This window comes from Temnothorax americanus, unplaced genomic scaffold, assembly GCF_048541705.1.
Source record: "Temnothorax americanus isolate GAGA-0224 unplaced genomic scaffold, ASM4854170v1 Scaffold1, whole genome shotgun sequence".
In the NCBI taxonomy this organism is placed as follows: Eukaryota; Metazoa; Arthropoda; class Insecta; order Hymenoptera; family Formicidae; genus Temnothorax; species Temnothorax americanus.
The window spans coordinates 1517804-1531586 of NW_027509230.1; the positions used below are offsets into that span (position 1 = coordinate 1517804).

At 33.7% G+C, this 13783-nt stretch overlaps 1 protein-coding gene across 4 annotated transcripts in view; it reads right to left on the reverse strand.

Moving 5' to 3' along the window:
- Positions 1 to 6725: 6725 nt before the first annotated feature.
- The window catches only part of LOC143898268 (RING-box protein 2-like), a 46656-nt gene continuing 39598 nt past the window's right edge, over positions 6726 to 13783 (reverse strand). For all 4 annotated transcript variants that reach the window (XM_077407629.1, XM_077407625.1, XM_077407615.1 and 1 more), the window contains one exon: positions 6726 to 7202. In XM_077407629.1, coding sequence (XP_077263755.1) covers positions 7021 to 7202 — 182 coding nt within the window. In that variant the 3' untranslated portion in view covers positions 6726 to 7020. The remainder of the gene's footprint in view (positions 7203 to 13783) is intronic.

Consider the following 13783-nt stretch of genomic DNA (forward strand, 5'->3'; position numbering starts at 1 on the left):
TTCCGCTCCGCCTTTTCTACGCCCTCAATGTTGAAGCATTGGATACGGATAAGTGCAGACAAAGGACCTTTCTCCTACGTACGGAAAGTTTCGAGAGATTTGCGTCAGCCCGTTTAACGACTTGCATCGACGCCTCATCGCCCACTGTTCGTCGCCATGCCATATTTCTCGGAAGAAATATAAACGAGAGAGATAGCGTCGTATCACCTCGTACGAGCAACCGATATAATTAATAGATATAAGCATTAATATTTTGTAATCTTATATTGACACCTGAGATTAAATTAAATAACTAGCAGCTCTTTAATTAACAACTTAACAAGATGTTTATGTAACGATAAATAGAATTATAGTAAGTAATAATAGGTATAGATAACAGTCATTATTTATCATCTCGTTATCTCGTTTTTTAAATGTTTATCATAACATTATTGAAGTTAGTTATACATTATATCATGCTGTTGTAATTCTTTCTTTCAAGTTATTTTATGAAATGAATTTCTGCGAATACATGTTAGATATTTTTCATAATATTTCATAAAAAAAATCTTTCCCATTACTTTTTTTTTATTCTCAATTTTATACATAGAATAAAAAGAAAAATCGATTTAAACTAAAAAAGTATATGATTCCATAAAAAAACGTAGTTGCATTTTGCAAGTGCATTACTTGAAAAAATATAATCACAGAATGTATTTTTATAGATCGTATTAAACGGTGAAAGATTTCCTCTATTACTTTTTTCTACCTTAACTTAGAAAAGTATTACAAGAGTTATCTAGAGCCCAGTTACTAGAATCAACCTATATACGTATATATTACGTACAAAATTATGTATAAAAGTAAAGTTACAAAACAATCTCTTAAAGTAAAATCCATTCGTATATAAAATTGATATTATCGAAGACTAAGAGCGTTACTTATTTGCAATATTGTGGTGCAATCCAGCAAAGTTCTTACCTTTTGAACATTCCTTCTATTCGTATTCGCGAAAGTTATCTCGTATATTATACACGACCGGTTTCAACGATATTGATTAACCGTACAAGTTTAACTTGTGACTTGTGACTGCTTCTCTCTCTGCGGCCGTATCATGGGCGCAGAAAGATTTTGCTGAATCGCGTGGTTGCAGTTAACCGACATTGATAAAACCGGTCCTAAGCGGCGCAGCCTAGCAATTCAAGTCTATACCGTGATATTTTCATGATGCAGAAGAAACATCAACATGCAGCTTGATGCGTGAAGCTGATCGCTTTATGAAGTAAACGATTGTTTAAAGGTTTGCTACCTGCCACATCAAGGATATAAGAAAAGCGAGCACGGACACTGATATAAGAACCGTAAATTGTAATCTTGTATAATCATAAAACTTTATGAAATATAATTTGCCTTATTATTGCCTTGTATAATTACAATACCAGTACGGACTGATATGTCGATATATGATAAATACATTCTCTCTCAATTGCTTGTAGAGAGGTACCTAGTTTTATCGCCACACTTTTGACTCTGATGCAGTTGCAATTTGGTGACTAATTGTAAGCTTATATGCATAGAATCGAATAAAGTTACGGCAATGTAAGAATTCTGCATTAGGATATGAGCAATATACGGCAACAGTACTAATATTTACGCGGGTATTGAAGGATACTCGATTGGTACGCAAAGACTAAAGAACTGGAAAGGCTAATAAACTCGGGCAAGAGATCAAGGTCCGAATATACATATAAAGATGTATCGATAGTATCGTATACTTGACTCCTGGTCGCGTAGCTATAATAGACCGTAGAGATGACCGTAATTGAGGTATTACGGATAAAATCTATCGCGCACATATTAGTGACAATATCAAGTTGAGAATTGATCGATCGATTCGCCGCTTGCATAAGCGCGGCCTTGAATCTGGGAGAATAATACATTAATGACGAACGCGGGGAATAACATATGAGAGATTTTATGTATAAGAGTGAATCGATACCTCTCCCGTCCGGACTAATCTCTTAGCCGTGGCGGACAAAAAGAACGGCGATTTTCGAAAAAAAATATATAAGTAGCGTAATCGCGCATTCGACTTTTGCAGTCACGCGCCACTGTATCGCGGAAATCGCAAACTAGTCGCTCACATTGGAACGGAATCGCGCCGCTGGTTCTTTGCTACTGCTCACGGGTAACTTGCACACGATGTTTCATGTATATTATTTAATTATATAATGTATATTCGTTATTTCTCTCATTAAAAAGTAAGTGTAGGTTTATGTTCAGCTAATGTAGAGTCTTAACTCGATTATATATTTATTTTGACAAAATAAACAAGTGTTTCTCTAAGTCTTCAGAACAGTCTCAAATACAAATTCTGAATTATTCTAGATTAGTCGCAGATATGTCTTCTCGATATAAATTCGAATTCTCATACAAATTAATTCTATATTTATATCTTTTTCTTTTAAATACATTCCCAAAATAATATCATAGTATTTTAATGATTTGAATTTATGTCTTCAATTTTAGACTATATTTAAAGGTTATTTATTATAATTAATACAATATATTAAAATATTAATGATTAATAAGATAGATTTATATGGTGCTAAAAAAAATTCCCAATTTTTTGTCTATAGTTCAAGACTTGAACTTTAAAATGCAACGTATATCATTTCAATATATTATTTATTTATTCTTGAGCCAAATATTATGAGTTTTCAAAGCAGGTGGCATATGTATGTATCCCGAGAACATAAAAAATTAATACATATTTATAAAAATAATCGTATGTATTACGAGCGGTATTCAGATGTTAATAAAGAATTTTACATTAACACCCGAATACCGCTCGTAATACAGGCCGAAACATACGATTAGCTCTTGCTTCAGACGAGCGAAGATACTTTTATTTATTGTTTATAAAAATATTCCACTCGTATAACTTTTGAATGTAAAATCGACAAGATATTCTGAAATAGTTTGCAATTCTGATATAAAACAAATTTTTGCGTTTTAAGAAAACAAGCTATATATAAAACTCGATATTGAGTTATATATATAATTTTTTGACTATAAGCTTGAAGTCTTAAACTTAATTTCTGAACATTTATCGAGGGTTGAAATTAATTCAATTGACAATCTCTTCTTATAAAAGGGTACATATGCCGCCTTTCTTGAAAGAAATAAAGTAATAAAAATTTTATTGTTTACTCAAAAAATAATTTAGTAGAAAATCGAGAACACTAGCCAGTTCGAAGTTAGTCATTTTTGAAAATCGCCATTTATATAGACAATTTCCCGTTCCGATTGTACTTGCACGTACTTCTGAATATAAGTAAGCATAAATTTGACTCATTATAGCACAAAAATTATCGATGTATCGTGTAACGCTAATCAGCGCGCTCGTGCGCGAGTTATCGCTGCACGTTACGCTATTTGCGAGGTATCGTCCGAAGGTCATCGCATCATCATATTCGCTCTGTATTCGCTGCTCGTTCTCCGTTGCGCTCGCGTCACGTGGAGGCTCGTCCGGAGGCTCGACCAATCGTGCCGTAGAAAGGCGAAACGGACGGCGCCAGTACGAACAGCTACGTCGTCATTATACTTATTATTATCGTTTCTTCGAAGCTGTAATATGACCGGTTAGAGTTAGGCCGAGAAATTCTCGGAAGGCGAAGTCTCGCGTGCCTGACTCCCGGTCTCGGCATTTCTTGTGGAATTTCGGACAGAACGTGACAGAACGAACACGTCATCGCCGTCGTACATACATATGGATGTTCGCGTCGTGTTGTATCGCACGAAATATATGTTTCTCCACGCCTCAGCTGTCGCGAAATCTGAGACGAAGTTATCTCGTGATCTTGCAAATTCAGATCGTATTGCATACGAAAAGTTGCGTTTGATTTTGAAATTGTGCAAAGCACATACCTCTCGCACCTAAGAAAATCTTCAGGATACGATTTTCTATGGAAAATCATATTCTTCCGTATATATACTTATACAATTAGTGGAGGAGGACGTTTCTCTTTTTATTCGTTTGCTTTCAAAAGAATAAAATTAGAATTATGAATGAAACGAAGATAAGCACCGAGATAAATGGTAAAATAAATTTTTATCTGGGGTAAAAAAAGAAGACTGGAATAAATTTAAAAAACCGCGAACACGTTCGAGGACGTTTTAGAAAGGAGGGTCGTCACAAATCAAGTCGTCTGATTTTACATCTTGCGTATTGCGAAAATGAAAACTGTTATGAAAAATAACATTAATTATTTATGACATATTATTATTCAAGTTACGTATTAATTGTTATTCGAACAAATTAATTTCTTCTTTTGTTCTTCTTTTCAAAATATGATTTTAGTATTTAAACGACTGATTTGTGAGAATCCTGGTATTTAAACTGGCATTTAATGTATCTCATCCATCCCATAATTTTAGGATAAATTACCGAATATAAATGTTCTCAATTATATAACTGTGTAATTGTATAAATGTTATTAATTATATCGAGGCAAGCGTAAAGCTTCTACGACGATATCTCACGATTCGCGCAGCTATACAAATTTACGCGTCGCGTCGTAAGAATCTGTACAAGCGTCAATTGCGAGTCGAAGAATCGATTCTACATTCGGAATTGGAATGGAAAGAAAGGTCGGAATGTTACTTCTAGCTCGTTGACCCCGTCGCTTTCTATCAAGAGACATCAACGCACAGTCGCTTCGTCGCCTGAACCATAAATTTTTATTACCAAACAAAATCGCCGATAGATTGTGTCGTTAAAGAGATATCTATAATGTCTTACGCGCGTTAATAAACGTTTAATATTTCATCCCGCGCCCTACCAATAAAACCGCAACTTTACGATCGCACGTAGCGTTTGACATCATTAATTTAATTAACGCGATACGCGTAAATGTATATCTTTACGACTCGCAGCGATTTCGCGTGATGCTGTGGGCTGTCTTGAGTAATTTAGGAACGGCATCAGTCAGATATCTTCTAACTTCTGAACTTATTTCTTAGTTACCTTTCAAGATGTATTGTTATCGCTAAAAAAGCTTGCGTAAAATATATATTGCGCTAGTCACTATCTAGATACTCGCTTCATATTTTTTAGTTACTATCTTTTTACACGAATGCAATGCAGTGAAGATTTTTCTTTTTATCGTTCCTTCAAGGTTTTTGATATGCTGATTACCGCTTGGCTTTCCTTCAATGTGTAAAAAAGATTAAAACCTTCGAAGAAAAGCTAAAAAGAAAAAAAAGCAGTGATAAATCCTATCATGCCTGCGAAATATACCACTTTTCAAAATTTGATCACTATTCGGGATCTTTCGGAACGAGATTTTTACATTTGACGTATCGGGAAATATGTCGCCTTTATATCAAAACATGCAAAATAGGATATCATGATTGTGCAGAATTTAGGCAATGTCATCGCAATTGCTTAAATCGCGCGATGCAGCGCACACGATATCGATTAACCTAAATATTTCAAAGCCATTGTGTGCGCGGGCAACGCAAAAATGGCGTTTTTCTTCCTTGTGTGTTTTTTATTACTCGCGATTACTTTATCCAAAATGATAGATTTTTAGTCAAAATTCAATTACTATTTTCGCTCTTTATAATTCTCGTTCTGTAATAAAAAACGAAGAATTGGTTAAATTATTATAAACTCACACAAATTAACTAACTTCTTAGTGAGATCTTGATTCTCATATAGAAATTTAAATCTAATCGCGTATTTATAATAAATTTGTGCCGTGATCAGCACCGATCTTAACAGTTCACTATTTATCTTTTCTGCAGCGTCTACGCAAGATAAAATAATCTCTCATGTAATGTTTGACAACAATAATTTCAGAGTGAGTTCACTTGAAACCAAGTCCACGCGACGGAGATACTTTGTACTTCGATACAAAGAGATATTATCTTTGAGACGATCTTTGATATGTTTCGTCATTATAATTTTACTTTCAAATATTTCCTGAGTGAGATAAGCATCATATAATGTCTCACACGATCAGACATATGAAAACAATTGTGCGTAATATGACAATTATTCTTTTTATAGAATTTAATTGTTATGAAATGTTCACAAAATTAAATTATAATGTGTATATGAATTCATTAAATCAAAATAAGATAAAATCATTAGGTTGATTAATTGTTCTGCCAGTTATTTCACATAAACATATACATATAAACATATATAACACTATAGTAATTTAGTTTTTGTTAATAATGTATCATTTTCTTATTTTTCAATGCTTATACTGCTTATACATATTTTTAATATCTATATATTTCAAAGTGTTATATATCACGATATATATCGTGATTAATAACATAAAAAGAAAAAAAATAGATAAGTTCTCTATAAAGTCCGAGATAAAAATCTAAAAAAGGATTCTGTGAAATACTACTTTCATTAATTTAAACTTAACTCAGGTATCTAAAAATTAAGTTAACTCTTGGGATTTATATCGTTTGGAATTTAAAATTACGTTAGATGACTATTAAAATCAAAATTTCATATTTTATAAAGAGAAAAGATTTGGGTTTATCGATTCACTAATACATAAATGAAATAATAAATTCTGTGCAATAAAAAGGCAGTTATTATTCGACAATAACAGTCATATTCAAATATATACGCATTATAGTGATAAAAAGAAAATAACTTTTATACAAGAAAAAGAGGCAATAATTTTATAATTTGCAAGTTTCGAATGGCAATCACATACTTTATATACAAGTATTTATTAAACATTATTATATGTTACACACAATAAAATAATCCTTGCCTAAGGTATCAGATGACTTTGATTATAATATCACTTGCGAACATTTCCAGAAAAAAAAAATAAATTCAACACTAGTTAACGCAGCTAGGCTGCGTTACAATGTGCAACTTCTCGATAGCGCGAATCCATCGTAATTAATTACGATTGCATATACGATTGCGATTACGGTTGCATAGGCGCGAGAAAAAAAATTAGAGGCTGCGGTCAAATTAGTGGCTGGCGTACGTAAGGATTACTTTCCCATTCGTTGGATAGACCACTCCTGCTGGCACAATGGGCAACGATTGTTCTGTTTGACCCAAAGTGACATGCAGCAGTAATGAAACGAGTGGTTGCACTCGCCCCAAACGACCACGCAGTCTTGCCGGCCGTAAACCTCCTTCTTACTTTCTGCTTGGCATCGTAAGCAGGCATCTGGAAATTATAAAATAAGCGTCGATAAATATCATTATTTGTGTGGATGTCACAGGACGGGAAGTTCGTGTACATCGTAGCCGGAAAATTTGAAGTCAATTTTTTCTCGATAAAAATATCAATGCAGATCGTAATTTTTTATAATTTTAAATCTTTATATTCGATATCTTGGTGATTAACGTGAGAGACAGTTGAAATATATTGAGATATCGAAATTCGAAATCCGGACTACTAATGCTACTACAATTCGGTTATTATAATCACAAGTAATATATGTTTGAAAAGAGTGATTGTTAAAGAAATAAATTAAAAATAAATAAAAAGCTCTTCTATATTTTTAATTATAAAAAAAAATTCTTACTTTGTACCTACATTAATTTTATCTAATAGAAAAATTAAGGATTAATTTTCTGTTCGACGTATTGTGATTAGCGAATTATGCTAAACAACAAACTAATTTGATCTTTGTACCTCAATTTATGCTTAAGAGAGAGTGGCATAAAATATTTCAAAAATGATGGTTACAATGACGCACGCGACGTTCGAAGTTCGAACGTGGTTAAATATTAACGAGATATTAAGAGGTGATAAAAAGTCTTCGTTAAAATCAGTCGCACGTGTAAATGATATGTCGCGATCTCGCGTGCCGGAGGCAACAATTGAAAGATGACAATTTATAAGATTTTAGATTCATAGAGTGAAACAGACGATTACAGAAAAATTGCATTACTTTAGAAAACTTTTCCGCGAGTCCTTTGTATATGTATATAATGTTGTATACGTCATATATAAAAATAAAAAATAATTCGCGCAAAAGGACAGACGCTGCTGTTAACGCGATTAAAGGCTTAATTGTCAAACACAATAAACGCGCTTTGTCCGCCATTCAAACTCCGATGACAAGGTTATTTAACTGTGGTTATCATTTGCGTCACATTCAAATTCTGCGTAGTTGATGCAATCGTAGAAAAGTTTTACTTTATGTCGAAAGGGCCAATAAACGAGCGATAAGAATATTATTGTAACCATCAATAAAATATGATCGAATTATACTTACAATTCGTGCAGTTCACTTAATTTCTATTTTTTATTCAGTTATAATATATTAATTCATCTATGTATTCATTGTTTATTTACTTCACCTATCCTAACTTTTTTCTCTGTTATTATTATTAATTATTTTGTTTTATGGCTGATAAAGACTTTTTGTAGTTCAAAACGTTCCAGTAATTTTCTTTGTTTATAAAAGAGAATAAATCATATTGTATTAAATATACAATATATCTAGCACATCACACAGAAAACCTTTGAAATTTCAAAAAAAAAAAAAATTATTCTTATTACATATATACTCATTTTCGATATTTTCTTTGGATTCGTTTTTTTCCATTTCTTAAACATTCCGTTAAAGCATAATAAAGGAATAAAACCGTACAAATACGAATAGTAATTTTTGTATTCGACGGATAATTACGTGCTGATCTTCATGATTTGCCGCTATGTATTACGTCTACGTGCGGTTTTCGCGTGGTGTCACGTTGATCCCTTATCAAAATCGTTTCCGTGAAACGTAAACGTGCTCGTTCAGCAGAAACGCACCATAATCGCGCGCAAGCCAGACATTCCATGATGAACGGAAGAATACTGAAGAATATACACGAGACACTTTTTTTCCCCTGTTTCCTATCGAAATCTTTAGAATTAAAAAGACGGCGTATCACGATGGCGCATCACGATGGCGCTGAGGAGATAAACATGCAAGGTGATCTGCGGTCTTCGCACGATCCTGTCTTACTACGTGGCTAAACGTAACTCAATACCCATAAAACGTGGCTGCTTCAAAGCAAATTGTTATAAACACGATAAAAGCACGTAGACTCGAACATTAATGTCTAATAATAGAAAAAGCGAATCACGAATTTATTTCTACTTCTATCTACTTTCCGACGATAAATATAATGTACGATAATGTATAAACAAACAGTCGATAAAACGCAGAGTGTGTGAAACGTCGATAATTCGTACGACGCACGTAACAAATGCTGCGTTTTTTGCATTCCACATATAATATGAATGGAAAAATACACATAAACGTTCGATAATTTTACGATTAACAAAATTAAATTCCAACGTGTCAATTAATAAGCAATGTCAATCGAGAAGCAAATAAATATATCACATAAATAAATATATCTTTGGGCTTATAACAATCGCTGTAAAAAGTCATATAATTATTATATAATCATATAAACGACTATTTGCCTAACATTATTCGAATTATGTTATGTTGACAGTTTACAGAATTTTCAGATTTATATAGATAGGTAACCTGAATTCATATCATAGCTTCCTTTATATAGCTTCCTATAAGTCTCTGCAGTCTCTGCAATCTCTCTCTCTCTCTCTCTAGCTCTCTCTCTTTCATAAATTCAAGTAGTGAATATATATGGTAAATCCATGAGATATTGTTTAAAGAAAAGCTTTTAATTATCTTCGCATATGTTTGCATAAATAATTGTTAAATCATTAAATAGGAGCATTAAATTCATGCTGAGTCCAAGATGAACAAATTGTTCAGCTTTGGACTTGCGTGTGTATAAAATATTGTAAAAGTGTTTTGCTAAAAATACATTTAAAAAAATATTTGAAAGTATAAAATAATTTAAATTTTAAACAAAAAATATTAACGTGAAAGATACTACAATATTATTGCTCAAATCTACCTTTTCGAAAAAATGTAATGATATCACAAAGTTGCTCCAATTCGTTCTTTACATCAGAGCGAATATTATCCTCTTCCAACCCTTTCCAAGTTTTTATGATAAACATCTGCATAAAAAATAAAAAAAACTTTTTCAATGCACGAGTTTCTTAAGAAAAAAAAACAGAAAGAAAACCACGACCTGCCCTTAACTTCACATAGATTTATCCTCCCGAGTTAGTGCGTTCGCCGATTTGTTTACAACGATACAACTCAATCAAGGTTGACTCGATTGACGAGAAAGAAATTTCCGTCGTTATCTCGGCGTCTGCTGACGCTTCGTCGATTAATTCACGACGATCATTCTAGAAAGGTTGCGAGAGAGAGAGAGAGAGAGAGAGAGAAAGAGAGAGAGAGAGAGTCGCAATGAGTGCAAATTTCTTATTGACCCCCTCCGGGGGATCGGTGCAACATGCTGGACGCGCCCCCGTCAGACTCAAGCAAACCATTGGGCCAATTAAGTACTCGTGGCGACGAAGGCGCCGGCGACGAGAACGATTGACGCGATAAGCACACACATATGTAATTGTTCGATCTCAGGGCCGCTCGCACATTAAAGGTGTGAAGATTGTCGAGATTTTCAAATTAGATTTTCAGATAAAAACTCTGAAATATCAAATATATATATTGGAGGGTGAGAGGTTTTTCTCGCTTACAAAAAATTTCGGGAGCAGCCATTATTCATTAATATGCTGACTGCTGAAGGTGTTTATTGATGGCCGGAATCATCCAAATTTTTTATAAAAAATAATCTAATATAAAATTTCATCTAATATAAATTTTCAAATGACACAAATAGCTAAGTAACAATGTAAAGTAGAAAAAAATACGTTATTCAATACTCATAAGTATACTCATAAGAATGCAGTTTTATTTAATTATATCGTATAATATTTTATTACATGTTTACGATAATAAAAATTCTACCGTGCACACGATAAGACATACACAACTCGCCGGACAGGCAATGCATTAATTAACTTCTTGCACTGTATAAAGGACAATCTTCTTTGCGAAGGTCCATTTTAAACATCTGATATGTTGTGAGTTTGCCTTACAATTAGTATATTTACATATAATTCTGATCCACAGTAAATATCAAGTTTACTTTTTTTTATATCGCCATTATTTTATGAGTTTGCCCAAAGAAGTAGCTCCTGAAGCTTGATATTGAGATCCTGAAAACATGGAGTGGTGCAATCCCTTTTTATATATCTCTGAATAGACTTTTACGAAGTACAAGTCGAAATCTGTAAGTATACGTTCCTGGAATATCGCACAATGATGCACTACTTAAACGATTACATTTGTAGTTAATGGCTATACATCCTGTATTCTTTATCCTATTGCGTCGGATAATGGATCTCTTGGAATTTTCCGAGCTTATCAGCATTATTGAATCTTATAACATTGTTGCCAACGTGTAAGTAACGCGTTGCGTCATGATCAATCATATTATGACTGACGTAACGACCGGCAATATATTTTGATTAAATCAGGTTGCATACGCAGAACGTTTCATTTCAACGATCACTTTGGCCCTTTAACTTTTGTGCGCGACACTTTCGAACTTATATAAATATATTAATATACATATGTATAATAAATCTCAAAAAAGCCATCGTATGATATATTTACATATTAATGGAAGATTCACACTGCGTCCGATCACGTCCGATGTTCGACGTACGACGATCCGACATCCAATAACAGAATTTATTATTAGAGACAAAAATTTCCTATTGGATGTCGGATCGTCGTACGTCGAACATCGGACGCAGTGTGAATCCTCCGTAACACGTTCTCTTCTGCAGTTCTTGTTTATAAATATTTTTACTTTGTAATAATCTCGTTGTGCTATATACGACGGTGCTAGAGTCGAAATTACAGGTCGCGAAGGAAACGAAAATCATTTCGTGCGCACTCATATTCCATTAAAATATATTCACGGACGTTACGTTAGCATTAAACAATTGTAGTCAATTCATCATGATAAACAATTGGAAATGCTAAATTCAATGCAATATATATTGTAGTTAAAAATGAAATTTTTCCTATACTAAACATCTCGAGATATTTCTCTTTACTTATATCTTTTATAATTAAACAAAATGCTTTCTGCAAGAATAGATTAACATTTAATTTAAAACATTTTTAATTCAAAACATTCAGACATTTAATTAATATAATTATGTTATCAAGTTACGTAAAATATTCTAGAATTATATCATCCAAGAACGGTGCGACTAACGCCGGATGATATCGATTTGCACCAATATTGATTATTAAATATTGTTATTGATATATTATCTATTAGATATCATCAACAAAATAATCAAACATCGATAAATGCAATTAATCTATTTTTTGTAATAAAAGATAAAAAATCATGAATTATTAAAATAACCAGCCTCTCAAACATACAATTCTAAATTCTAATTACTATATTAATGTTGTAGAGTGCCAAGTGCCAACAATAACAAATGATCTAACTTAAAAAAAAATATCTAATAAATCTTTAAAAGAAGTTCTATATAATAAAAGAAATTCTTGGAGATTCGGCAATTCCGGATCACACAATAAGATTCAGTGTAATTCATCTATATCTGCGCATTAATCACATAAAAGGCAGCTCGCGATATAACATATCCTTATACGATTCCGTTCATCAAGCGCTCGTTGTAAGCATCGCATGGTTTCTTTAATCCGCACGATATATCATTATCGATGAGTTGACGGTCAAACGGTCGCAATATGTCGAATTAAACTGCGAATGCGTCGCGCGGAAGATTTAACGCGACCGTCCATATCACGGGATAGATACGCTATTTACGTTGTTTGTAATGTGTCAATTAATTATCAAACTCCTTTTCCTGTTGCGGGAAGAGCGGTAGTCGCGTTATCACATAGGAACATATCCTCAAGTTCGTCAAGAAACGCGCTCTCACACCCTGATGCGAATTTCAACAATCGTATTGGCGGACTCATCCTTGCGCTCTCGTTCAACGTGTAAAAAAAGCTGATAGCGTTTTCACGATGATGACGGGTGTTCCGTCGTAGACGGACATTGTATGAATTCCGCGTAGCCGCAAATAGAATCGCGAGGTTGAAATAAATCGAGAGCCGCCTCCCCGGGATAAGTTATCGTACGATGTGGATGATGAGCCGTGCTCGTTGCTGTTCGCAAATACGTACGGGAATATGCATCACGAAACGGCCGATACTTATCGATGTAGCAATTGTATATGCATTAATGACGTGTATTAATCAATCGAGTATTCGAGAAAAACGCCAAGCCGAGGCTCCTTGCTCAGATTAATTGCCGTGTGCTATTATTGGGCTCATCGAGCCGGATTGGCCTGAGGTGATGGGATCGCACTTGGTCTAATTGTGGAACAATCGATTAACGAGAAGCGTAGAAAACTTTATTTTTAGACGCCTCGTTATATACGGCTTTATCGAAGTGTTCGCCACAAGAAAACAAATGAACGCCGCGGAAGACGTTACGTGCTCAAGTCGCTATATCGTCAAGAACGGTAAATTTGATTTTACCATTTTGAGAAGATATCACGTAGAATTTTAATAAAGCAAAAAGGCACCTGTAAATATAGCGTATTTAATAATTATTATTTAATAAAATTAGGCAATATAATTTTATAATTAACCGTTGCTCTTAAACACTCCGGAAACTTGGATTCTTTGACCGAAGGACGCTCCACATTTTGGTCGTGTTAACAACTTAGCCCGTTGGTTGTGTTAATAGTTAGCCCGTCTTGCGTCATATATGTGTGGCTCTTCCTAGAGGCAAAACTTATCGTCT